The 13,605-nt window shown below is 38.5% G+C and overlaps 1 protein-coding gene across 4 annotated transcripts in view; it reads left to right on the top strand.

The window, feature by feature from the left end:
* The window catches only part of LOC126456788 (trichohyalin), a 378,453-nt gene that overhangs the window by 285,740 nt on the left and 79,108 nt on the right, over positions 1-13,605 (top strand). For all 4 annotated transcript variants that reach the window (XM_050092572.1, XM_050092571.1, XM_050092573.1 and 1 more), the window contains one exon: positions 7,174-7,320. In XM_050092572.1, the coding sequence (XP_049948529.1) occupies positions 7,174-7,320 (147 nt within the window). The remainder of the gene's footprint in view (positions 1-7,173; positions 7,321-13,605) is intronic.

Below are 13,605 nucleotides of genomic sequence, written 5' to 3'. Positions count from 1 at the left end.
AGTGATCAGCATTGCTGAATATTAACACTGAGGTTCCAGGCTTGTTCCAAGTGACCAACTCAATCTTTTCTGTGATACTGTGATAGATAGATCTAGAAAAGAGTCCACTGACTCTCATGAGGCCAAATGAGAAGCTGCATGAAGCAGCGAAATTTACATGCAGTGCACCAAATTGATGTCAAGTTAAAAGGTTTTTGAAAGACTGAGAACACCCTGTCTTTTATTTATTGATTATTGGATCCACTGTTTTAATGAAATATCTGATTAAATACATGACACAACATTTTCAGAGATCAGCAACATAAATATGTTGTTTTATGGCAAGAAAGTTGAAATGTCATACGGCAGATAAACATTGCGTTCATAATTCAAAATGAGAACAGTGAATAAAGTTTGAACATCCCTTTATCAATTTTTTAATTTCTGTGTAGATATTTTAACGTTCCTTTTGCAATTGGGTCCTTACATGAGGCAATAATAAAGTTCATGTTGTCAGCATAAAGGAATTTACTTGCATCAAGTACATAAATATGTGATTTGATGGTATATAATGGTAGAAATTTGAAATAATGTCATACGACAGGCAAGCATCACGTTCATAGTTTGGAATATGAGCAATAAATAAAGTGTACCAAAAGTGTTGATTTCTCCCGCCAGTGACACCCTGATGAGTGCACAATAGCTATTTAATAATTATTTAATTGTGTAGGTTTCCATGGCCAGTCAGTTGACATAAAGGCAACCACATGCACTGCTGTATGCTGTGGAGACAGTGCTGGTGTGGTACTGAGCAACATGTGAACTCTGTTGGACAACAGCTCTCAGTATTTTTACTTTGTAGTCTCTGCCAGTCCAATCAGAAGAAGCTATTACTGCTTTGGATCACTTGTGTGGCCCACATGGTAACCCTGTTTATAATGCTGCTTAATCTTGAGGTCATAATGACACAGTTAACATTTATCTGTGGCTAAAAGTCTTGGTGATCACGTCACCAAAAAGATTATCAGGATCATGTAGGTAAAACTGCCAAGTTTTTGATTGCGCAGTGGACAGAAACTGCTGAAATGTCTGGAAACTTATAAAAAATACTTATCACCAACCTATGACTAATGCACACCTTCTCTGCTATCGGTTTACAAGAAGTGTATTGGTCATCAAACATTTGGACCTCTATGTTGCATCAATTCTTGATTTTTGACTGAGAGATGGACAGCCTGTCACGGTTCATCTTCCAGGATTATTTATCCACTTTGGAAATGCCTGCATCATTTGATCACAGTGTCATACTTTGGGACATTGTTTGTGTACATAAAAATAGCATCCCATGAATTTCCTGAAGTAAGTCTGCTTCTTTAACAAAGCAACTTTTATTTAGCACATTTTATTTACAAATAAATCACAGAAAGTGATAGTTCCTGACTCTTCTGGAAGCACAAAAAACCAAGAGACATCTGTAGGTGGATAATTCTTTGTCTGAACGGTACTCTGAACATTGTGGAATAACTCCATGTACTACATGTCTGTGTTGAAGAACACTGTGTGTGGTTTTGCCTTGCAAACATTCAGATGCAAACCATGGTCTTGGTGCACACATATGACATCAGTTCATTCACTGAAAACACAGCTGAAAACACAATGGGCAGTTGAATGGTGAGTGAAGGCAGTCACGCATTAGGCAGACAGGCAAATCTGTACACTAACCGGATGTTGGTGACAGGTAACGAAGAGGTCCAGATCATGGTTCGGGAGAAAACCATGTACTGTAGGGACATTATCAGTAGATGCACTAGGCAGCTTGCTCTAAAAATTGGTAGGTTGACAAGTGAGACTGTGGCAGTCCACAACAGCCCTTAAATCTGCTGTGTATGGTTTGCCACATCATCTGGCCTTGGTACATGTATCCTTCCGCACAATGTTTAGCAACCTCATCAGATGTATGCATAATTATATTGAGTGATCCATCAATGTGGTGTGATTACAATATTTTCTTTGTATTTTTTTTCCTTTCAAGAACAGGGAATGACTCAATGCTTGAACTTCCATTTTCTCAAGAGGATGCACCATATTTGACTTTGTACACAAGTGTTTTTCTGTGGAGGAATAACAGAGTAAAATTTAAGCCTGAAACATTTTTGTGCAATGCGGAGAATGAATTTATCCTTTATTGTTGCCCTCCATAATCTAAACTTTGTGCCCGTCTTTGTGGAAGAAAAGATGAAGAGAGGGAGACATTGCACAATTGACATGGGGATGTGGCTAAGGAAAAGAGCCTGAATTTCAAAAAGTATATCAATAGTGTAAGTGGAAGTAGGTAAAATATGAAATGTTATGGAAAAGACTGCCCTACCACAGTATTTACTGGCAGTTTATAGAGACATTTGAAAAGTAAGTTTTTTTTCTAAATGTCAAATTTAATTTCTGCTTCCGAAACTGGTGACCATCACATGTTATTCCTAGACTACAGCTTAGTGGTATACAGGGTGAACCACCTAAAACTTGCACCACAAATATTGTGGAAATGGAAAGTGCTATTGATGTGCAGTTTTCACAGAATGGATTTATAGTCAGGCACTCATGATGTTAACCAATGAACACTTGTAATAATTCTTAGAAAATGTATTTTTTTGTGCAAACATGCACTTTTTTAAGTGGAACAGTGCCTATTGACATTAACATACTAAAAATAGGGTAAATTACAATGTCCATGGTGTTTGTTGCAGGATTCTAGTTCGAGTCATTTACGAAATATCATATTTTAAAAAGCTTTTATACTGACGCTTGTTTGTCTACATCTACATCTGTGTGATTACTCTGCTATTCACAATAAAGTGCCTGGCGGAGGGTTCAATGAACCACCTTCAAGCTGTCTCTCTACCATTCCACTCTCGAATGGCACACGGGAAAAATGAGCACTTAAATTTTTCTGTGCAAGCCCTTCTTTCTCTTATTTTATCATGATGATCATTTCTCCATATATAGGTGGGTGCCAACAGAATGTTTTCGCAATCAGAGGAGAAAACTGGTGATTGAAACTTCATGAGAAGATCCCGTCGCAATGAAAAACGCCTTTGTTTTAATGATTGCCACTCCTATTCATGTTTCACGTCTGTGACACTATCTCCCCTATTTCACAATAATACAAAATGAGCTGCCCTTCCTTGTACTTTTTAAATATCATCCATTAGTCCCACCTGATGCGGATCCCACACTGCACAGCAGTACTCCAGAATAGGGCGGACAAGCATGGTGTAAGCAGTCTTTAGTAGACCTGTTGCACCTTTTAAGTGTTCTGCCAATGAATTGTAGTCTTTGGTTTGCTCTACCCACAATATTATCTATGTGATTGTTCCAATTTAGGTTATTTGTAATTGTAATCCCTAAGTATTTAGTTGAATTTACAACCTTCAGATTTGTGTGACTTATCGCATAATCAAAATTTAGCTGATTTCTTTTAGCACTCATGTGAATAACTTCATACTTTTCCTTATTGAGGGTCAATTTCCGCTTTTCACACCATACAGATATCTTATCTAAATCATTTTGCAAGTCGTTTTGATTGTCTGATGGCTTTACAAGACGGTAAATGCCATTCAGCTTGAGTAATTGCTAGGTACAATGTTGTTATGTTTGGTTACAGTGTGCTTGTGTGTTCCTTGGGAGTTTTGCAACTTGTTAGTCAATTAGTGTGTGACTGTCCAAGCAGCAGATCATGAATGGATGGTGGGATTTACCAATGCAGAAAAAGCTGACACGCTCCTGGTGTATGAAGAATGTAGGAAGGATACAGTTCATTCTTGTATGGTGTATGCAGCAAGATATCGCAATAGACATCAACCATGTTGCCAATTATTTATCAACCTCTTCAACCACTGTACAATGTAACAGAAGCAAACAAATGATGACAGAAGAGGGGGAGATTAATGTTCTTGCTGATGTTGTAGTTGATCCGCGTGTTAGCTCCCACACAATCACATGAGGAGGTGGCATGAGTCAGGCAAGTGTCCTACACATTCTACATCAACATGGGTTCCATTCATGTCACATCTGTCGCCATCAAAATCTCCACGGAAATGATTGTGAGAATCATGTTGACTTTTGTGCGTGGGAATTAAGACAGGATACACAAGATGTATCATATATCTAAGCTGCATATACCAATCATGGCCAGGTTAAACATGTGGTATGGGATAGTGAACCATCACCTCATAGGCCTGTTTTTCATAGACGGAACACTGAACATGCACAAGCATCACAGCCTCCTAACAGAAGATGTTCCTCTGGAGACCAATATGATGGCAGCCCGTAGCACACAAAATACTACAACATATCTTCATGAGTTGTTTCCAGATTATAGGATTGAACATAGAGGAGTTGTACCTTGGCCACCACATAGGCTGGATTTGACTCCTGTAGACTTTTTCTGTGGGGGAAGATGAAAGACGCCATCTACAAGGACATAGCAACTACACCCAATGATATGCAATGACATAATACTACAGCCTTCTTGGACATCTCCACTGAAATGCTGGCACAAGAGTAGCAGTCCTTCCATACCAGATTGGAAGTGTCTGTTGTTGCTGGTGGTGGTTATGTTGAACACAACCTGTGATGGTCAGTTGTCTCATTACTGTCAGAATCAACATAACTAGTGTATGCACTTCGGTCGTTCTTTAATGTATGCTACCCCAGGTACTATACAAGTGTTGGAGTGGAAACTTTTCAAAATATGATATCTCATGAATGACTATCATTATAATCCTGCAACAAATACCATTGCCATTCAGAGCTACCCTACTTTTAGTTTGTTAATGCCAACAGACATTGTTCCATTTAAGAAAGTGTATGTTTGCACAAAAAATACACTTTCTAAGTATTATTACAATCAGTGAATGAGTAACAGTTTGAGCTCATGACTACCAATCCACTCTGTGAAAACTGCACATCAACAGCACTGTCCTTTTGCACAATATCTGTAGCGAAAATGTTTGGTGATTCACCCTGAATAAGGGGTGATCAAATAGTATCCATTCGAAGGCCTTACTGTCCAGAATCAGTATGTCAATCATGAAAAATCATAGTGAACATTAAGGTAATCACCCTCCCCCCTCCCGATCATAAGTGTGAAGATGAAGAGGAGATGGTTGGGTTGATATGAGGCAAAGGGGTACTAATATAGGACAAGGATAGACATTGTGAAAAGGTTTATCACATGAAAAGCTTCAGTAGGGAAGTGAACAGAGAATAATGTTCAGCTCTGTTGGAAACAAGGTACAGTAAAGGTCTAATATGGAAGAAAAATGAAAAGAAAATTGAGTGGCCTGTGTATAGGCTTATACATACAACAGGAAAAGAATTGTAGCTCATAAGCCAGTGGCTTCCTATGAGTTACATGTTATTATCCACTATGAATCATCCAGCAGCAGATAAGCAGCTGTCTTTCTTCATTTTTTTGTTTATTTTTTTCCTTTCTGTGATTTCTATTGTTATAAGAAGTTTATCAGCAGAGGGGAGAAAGAAAATGGACAATGTTTGAATAATGGAAGATAATGCAGGTCAGATGAAGATTCAGACCTAAGGGGTCGCAGGGCGTGTTGCAAAGTTGCTTCCATACATGGAGCTAGTGTTTTAAGGAGGGACACAGGTGTCATGGGCAGTGCTGAAAACATTGCAATTACATTCCATTGTCAGTCATGTAGATGAACATCATCATTTCTTGGAAGATAATTTCACTTGATGTTTTTATAATATGCTGGCTGTTATTTGAAGAAACATTTCCTTTCTTCAAAAGGAAGACAGTGGTCCAGATGGCTTCTCTGCTATTTTCTTTTTCCCATGGTAAATATAATGTTCTAGCTTGCAGAGCTTTGTTAATTATATGTGAATATTCATCTTATTTGAATACCACTTGCACACATAGTCATTCATCTTGGAGATTGTCAGACATTACATGAGCCATGAAAATGAAACTTCTAGTGGCAGTCATGAGCCATTGCGACATAAGTCTAAAAGTATAAATCTACATGGGTGGACTTATTGTAAACACAATGTTGTAGCAACCCCTTCCATTAAACTAGCAAATCCAAAAAAGAATTTCACTCTGAGGAGAGTCATTGGTTCACCTTCACAAAGTCTGAAAGATGTTTAGCCACAATATTGGAAGCAGAGATGATATTGCCCAATGCAAACTTAAAACTTTTGGAGCTTCCTGGTTGCCAGGAAGAAGACTAATATTAATTTTTAATTGTGCTCAGCAGAATATTTTCTATTGAGCAATGTGAATTTACACTGGATGCTGTCTAATGAGGAAAGCTTTCTGGCAAATAGTTCATTATAATGCCAACATAGAAAGCAGGACATCAGTTATTTGATCATCAATATTGGAACAGCTGTTCTGCCTCTGACAGAGCAACACATGCCTCTGAAATGACAGAAGTGGAAACTGAAGAAGTGATGTATTACAAGTGTAACCATGGGAAAACTAGATTGATGCAGATTTGGCAGATGATGGGACTAAGATTTTACAAATATTTAATGGATGCAGAATGCAACTGTAGAATAATGTTAGACATATTTTTTATTCTTGGCCATAAAATAAGATATTCAAGATCTGTATTGACACTGTACTACAGCTACTCAAGATGTCAGTGGTACTGAATAGTGAAGGGAACACTTTTTGTACACAGGGGATTAGAGGAAATGAGATATTTGTTTCTTCACCATATCACAGAATACTTCCAGCCTACAACTGCCTGTGAGAGAAGCCATTTGTTACATGTGCAGGTGAAACACTTGTAAGGCAAAGTAACAGCTGCAGAACTGGACATGCTGCAGATGTTTCATGTATCTAATATGAACAGGGACTTCATGTGGGTTGCAAAGATATACATTAGTTTCTACGAAGATGATTGCACCAAAGAAGCTTGTGAAACAGGTGATTAGTATCAAAAAGTAGAATACAAATGCTCACATTGCATACAAAACTATGTAACATTTCAAGCTACAATTTCATTAGAAGTATATTAGTGAACTGTAGTAAAGGAAAATGAAATGTAGTACTTGCATAGAGATTGCCTCACAGCACAAAATGGTAAAGTATAGGTCTGTGTTAAACAGTTTTTTAAGTAACTTTTTATTCATAGAAAGTTGTTTTAAATGATTTTTTGCTTTTAATAGGAAAAGACCCTTAAAGAAGAGAGAGAATCTGTTTCCGATGCCACTGAAAAGGCTCGTTCAGCTGAAAGGAATGAAATTTCTTCACTGCAGGACAAACTGTCATCTAGCAAAGGGGAAATTGAGGAACTGACAAAGAAGCTAGAGAAGGTAAGTGACTTGTTCTTTCAATAAATGTTGAAGTTTTGGAATCAGTCTTATGCCTTAACTGGTAAAATTCACTGCCTTGCTGGAAAAGGAATATAGTCTTTTGCAATGTACAGTTGTGAGTATTGTGAAGTTTTAAAGCAAATTATGAGTGAATAATAAAAGGTAGTGCAACATTAGCGAAGTTTGTGGTTTGAGCTGTTCCATATTTTACTATGAGAAGAAGGAGAAACAATCATTTAATCAAAGTGTAAGACTATATTTGTCATACCAAAAATAAATTTTTAAAATGATACACTCTGCTTTTAATTCCAGCCACTTTATCAAAAGTTTTTCTTTGGTTGAGTGTTTTTGCTTCTCTGAAGTGTAATACTGGAAGGTCTGTATATTATCCACCTGCAGCTGCCATGATTTCTGCATTGTATTCAAAATCTTTTGCAGACACATATTTCTTCTGACCCTCAGGTTCATTCTGCCCTCTGTCTGTCTGGGTGGGAGCTTTATTAGATTCTCTAGCCTTTTCTCATGTTCACATTCTTTCCTATACTGCATTTTTTTAAAATTTAATACTGTGTGCTTCAAAGTACTAGTTGTAGGAGTGATCTTTTGCAGCCCAAGCAGCACGTCATTTTATATGATTATCATACCATAATTAGGAGAAATAATTGAGGCACAGAGTGGCTTTGATCTTCTCAGGAGGTATCCTGGCAGAAAACTTGCAATATTTTCTTCTCTGCTCATATCCCTATGACTGATATCTCCAGAATATTGTGCTTCCCATGTCGATCCTTTATTTATTTGTCATGCCCAGTCGTATTGGATAATGAAAATTGGTTACTAAATGTATGTCTGAAAATCTCCTATTTGCTCACTAGAATGATTTTCTTGATTAATTAACCAATATAAAGTATAATTTGTTTTATATTTAAACTAATGTAATTGTTGTTGTGACTTGGCAAGACAGCCAAGCCACTATGAGATAGCCGAAAGGCACGCGTTTAAGCTCACATAGGCTGGCGTGAGGTCTGGAACAGTTAAAGGAGTTGAGTCTAGTAAAAAAAGTATGTAGCTTCTGGAATACTTAACTTTAATCCATAATTGGTGAACATCGGTCTGACGGTACATGCATCACAAGATAAATAGCAAATGATAATGGCGCCTTGCTAGGTCGTAGCAAATGACGTAGCTGAAGGCTATGCTAACTATCGTCTCGGCAAATGAGAGCATAATTTGTCAGTGAACCATCGCTAGCAAAGTCGGCTGTACAACTGGGGCGAGTGCTAGGAAGTCTCTCTAGACCTACCGTGTGGTGGCGCTCGGTCTGCAATCACTGACAGTGGTGACACCAGGGTCCGACGTATACTACCGGACCGCGGCCGATTTAAAGGCTACCACCTAGCAAGTGTGGTGTCTAGCGGTGACACCACACTTGTAAACTAAACAGATTAAAAGTTTTATTAAGAAATAATAATAACTGTGAGGACATATAGCAATTAATTTATGCCAGTTCAAACAGGGCTTTGTAAACTATCTGTTTCATGCATGAACTACATGTCTCTGGGATTCTTCCAGTGAATCTCAGTCTGCTTTCTGCTTTTTCTGCAAATTGTTTTATATGACCATTCTAATTAAAATTAGTTCAGATGCACTGTCTCTTTTCAGTGACTGGTGAACAGTCATATAATCGTGCAAAAATGGATAACATTGATAAATATAGCAAGTTGTGTTCACAGACCACTATTTACAGAACCCACATTGACACCTACAGAGAATATTGTTGATATCAAAAATGTCATTATACACAAGTATAAAATGTGTGCCATAATGCTGCGACATATGCATCAGTAATTTATGCCTCTTATTCACAAAGTTTCTCCAAAACATGATTCCTCTTAAAATGGGAATGACCTGCACAATTTTAGAATCACTTGGAATGTTGTATTTCATTAGTAACCTATGACAAACATGTACTACAAGTGGAGCTAGTTCTATATAGAATCGTACATGTAGCTTATCAGGTGCAGTTATCTTTCCTCTGATGAGTGATTTTAGCTGATTTTTCTATCCTGCAATCCCTTATCTTAATGTCTATCATTTTTTCATTCAAGAAATGAATGAAAGTAGGAACTGTAGAAAGATTTTTCTCAGTAAAATAATTATCATAGATGCAATTCAGTACATCAGTCTTCTTTACACTATATTCCATTTTGGTGCCATTATGATCACTGAGTGACTAGATAGAAGACTTAAGACCAAAACTTTTGCAGATATTGTCATTAGATCACTATATAGAGTTTCTTCTTCTCCATCTCTCCTCTAGCATTAAGCATGAAGGCATGTTGCAACTCTTTCACAGAATCCATCTCTTATTGGATCATGTATTGTTAAGAAATAGAATTTTAGTTTCAAATGCATTGAATGGCTTCCACTGATGTCATTATACTCATATCAGATTGGTTGTTATACCAGTGTGTGAAAAAACATGCATTGGTAACAATCTTGAAGCAGTATTGAATTTATGAAATTTATTTGCCTTTGTGGAACCTTTCTGAAATTAGCTGCATTAAGTATGAAGATATTACTTACTGGTGGCACATGAAAATTTGTGCTGGACGGGGACTCAGACTCAGGTTTCCCATCTGTTGTAAGCGGTTGTCTTAACCATCTCAGCATGCTTCCAGGACCAACTCCTACTTCCATATGCCCTCCTGTCTACAACCTCATTGCTCACAGCTTTTTCCTTATATTCCCACTACAGGATTTCAAAGAGATAAACATATTCAACATTAGTGTTAAGATTGTCGTTTTACCCATCGAAGCTTGTACTACTTATTTTTACCAATGTCCAAAGAAAAAGACATTGGTCACAATTTTTCAGCAATACTAAATTTATGAAATTTATTTGCATTGCAGAATTTTTCTGACATTAGCTGCATTAGGTGTGAAGATATTACCTATTGGTGACAATGAAAATTTGTAGCGGATCGGGACTCAGACCCAGATTTCCTGCTTATTGTGAGCGGTCATTTTAACCTGTTCAGCTATCTGAGCATGCTTACAGGACAGACTCATACTTCCATATGCCCTACTGTCTATGACCTCATCACTCACAACCTTTTCCTTGGATTCCCACCACAGGATTTCAAGGAGATAAACATATTCAGTGTTAGTATTCAATCATTATTTTGCCCATTCAGACTTGTAATACTTACTTTTAACAATGTCTAAAGAAAAAGACATTGGTCAGAATCTTGCAGCAATATTAAATTTATAAAATTTATTTACTATTGTGGAATATTTCTGACATTAGCTGCATTGGGTAGGAAGATATTACCTATTAGCGATACATGAAAATTTTTGTTGGACAGGGACTTGAACACAGATTTCACACTTATCATGAGTGATCACCTTTACCACTTCAACTACCCATTGATTGTGTCATATATGTATGCATACTATACAATACTACTGAATATGAGCCTTTGTCACTTCTCATTTCCAGTCCCAGAGATGAATATATGAGATGAAGTTGACTGACCTGGTAGACTATGACTTGTTTCTTGTAATTGTGTAGGACTCTGTGATCAGAGTCAGTTAACTTATGTGTTCTGTAATGGATCATATCATATAGTAAAATGACTATCACTGTATTAACCAGTGTTTCAGCCACTGTTACAGACCAATGTTTCAGTCAACGTTCATCTGGATTTCATGTTGCACTTGATAAATTGAAATATTTCCCTACCTTTCACTGATACAATAACAGCTTATCACCAGTAGAAATCCACTTTGTTAACCAAACCAAAAAGTTTGGATCTGTTTGTTACCAAAAGATGTAATCTCAGGATGGAACTTTTTGCCTTACTTTAAAATTTAGCTTTGCTATCAATCAGGCATTTTATATCATTAGACAAGCAATCAAGGATTTTGATAGTAGTTTTATTCACCCCTTTCTAATCTCAATGTAAATGAAGAGAAATGAAAGTTATATTTTCTACTGTCATTAAGGCCATAGTCAATCCTTCTGGTATCTAATGGGTTGTTTATAACAGTATTATGAGAAAATATAACATGGACAGTGATGCTGTAGTTAAAATACCTAACTGCGTAAACAGCTATCTACGACATGATCATTGGTGAGCACCATAAATTATTCTTATGGCATGGTCAAACAGTCCACGGGTGTACTGCTAGTTCGTTGTGTCCAACGTGCACACTATTTTGGTAATCAAACATGTCACCATCATCAGGTGCACTGATGAACTGAGGTGAGGGCGCATGACCAACTAATATCCCGTGGCCCCACAAGCCACAGTCTACATCCATGGTCGGGGAGATGCTAGCATCGGCATCTGTGATGGTGTTGATGTAAGATCTCTGTCTGCCCTGGTCACCAGATTGTTTTGTTTGCTGAGAGTCTTCTTAACTAAATTCAGTGTTGGTGCCCAAGCCTTGCTAAAATTATAGCTGCAACCTTGGTTGATGAGATCGTCCCTGGTATGAATTTCTATGGTCTTTCTAATGATACTGTCCAAGTATTTGGAATTCTGTGACAAGATCCTGGTACATTTGCACTCCATCACATGATTCTCAGACAAACCATGCTCTGTGACCTCTGAGTTTCTGGGATACGTCAGTCATGTGTACCTCTGGTGTTCTTGGCAACAATCTTCACCAGTGCACACAGTCTGTCCAATACATGTCGTCCCACACTGACACGGAATCTGGTATACTCTGGCTTTCTGTGGCTTCTTCTGTCTCCACAGATAGTACTTTTGTGGTGGGGTGGAGAGTGTGCCTAATTTGCCATTCTAAGTATCCATTTTTTGGAGTATGGTTCTGGGGTTTTCCAGCTCACAAGGCAGACTCTCTGTGTCTGAAATAGTGCACACCATGTGTACTAGTGTTTTTAGCACCCCATTTCGCTGCAAAGGGGGGTGGCAGTGGTCTGCATGTAAATACTGGTCAGTGTGCATTTTCTTCTGATACGGCAGGAAGTCTAGGAGTTTGTCCACGTGTCATTCACATAATGGAAAAGACACATGGGTTTCCATTTGCATGACACTGGGGCTTCCTCCTCAAAGTTATGTGGGAGACATGTTCGTCATCTGGCGCCACTGAATGGACAAACTCCTTGACTTCCTTACACATTTGAACTCCATACATTCCAACACCAAATTCACTATGGAGACCAAAGCAGAAGGAGGATTACCATTCCTGGACACCATGGTTAAGAGAAGAGTTGATTGCACCCTGAGCCATGGTGCGTATCAGAAGAAAACGCACACTGACAAGTATTTGCATGCAGACAGCTGCCTCCACCCTTCGCAGAGGAATGGGGTACTAAAAACTCTAGTACATATGGCGTGCACCATTTGAGACACAGAGGGTCTGTTCCATGAGCTGGAAGACTTCTGAACCGTACACCAAAAAACTGGATACCCAGGATGGCAGATTAGGCGTGCTCTCCACCCCACCACAACAGTACAATCTGTGGAGACAGAAGAAGTCACAGAAGAAGAGATAGCCACTGTCTTTATACCATACATTGGCCCACTATATGGAAAATTCAGATGCATATTGAAGAAGCACCCAGCAAAAATTGTCTTTTGCCCACCCAATAGCACATGAGCATTGTTGAGAAGTGTCAAAGGTGATCTTGGTGACCAGCGTATACTAGATTCCATGTCATTGTGGGAAAACATATTGGACAGACAATGTGCACCATCAAAGATTGTTGCTGAGAACACCAGAGGCACACTCGACTAATGTATCCCAACAAGTCAGTGGTCGTAGAGCACTGTTTGTCCAAGATTCATGTGATGGAGTGCACATGTACCAGAATCTTGGCACAGACTTCCAAATACTGAGACAGTGTTGTTAGAGAGGCCATAGAAATTCATACCAGGGATGATCTCATCAACCGAAATTGCAGCTATAATCTTGGCAAGGCTTGGGAACCAGCACTGAGTTTAATTGAAAGACTCTCAGCAAACAAAACAATCTGGTGACCAGGGCACGCAGAGAACTTACATCAACACCATCACAGATGCCAATGTTAGTGTCTCCACGACTGCCACAGGTGCAGACCGCAGATGGCTGGGCTCACAGGAGCAGGGGATATTGGTCAGCCATGTGCCTTCAGGAGCACAGCTCGTCAGCACATCTGAAGATGGCGACATGTTTGATTGCCGAAATATTATGCCTGTTGGACACTATAAACTGGCCATACACCTGTGAACTGTTCGATGAACAAATATAGTGGGAGAAACTGAAGAATCACATTCT

The sequence above is a fragment of the Schistocerca serialis genome, chromosome 2, assembly GCF_023864345.2.
Source record: "Schistocerca serialis cubense isolate TAMUIC-IGC-003099 chromosome 2, iqSchSeri2.2, whole genome shotgun sequence".
NCBI classification, from domain to species: Eukaryota; Metazoa; Arthropoda; class Insecta; order Orthoptera; family Acrididae; genus Schistocerca; species Schistocerca serialis.
Note: the sequence above shows the minus strand (reverse complement) of the source record. Positions and strands in the feature narration are given on the sequence as shown.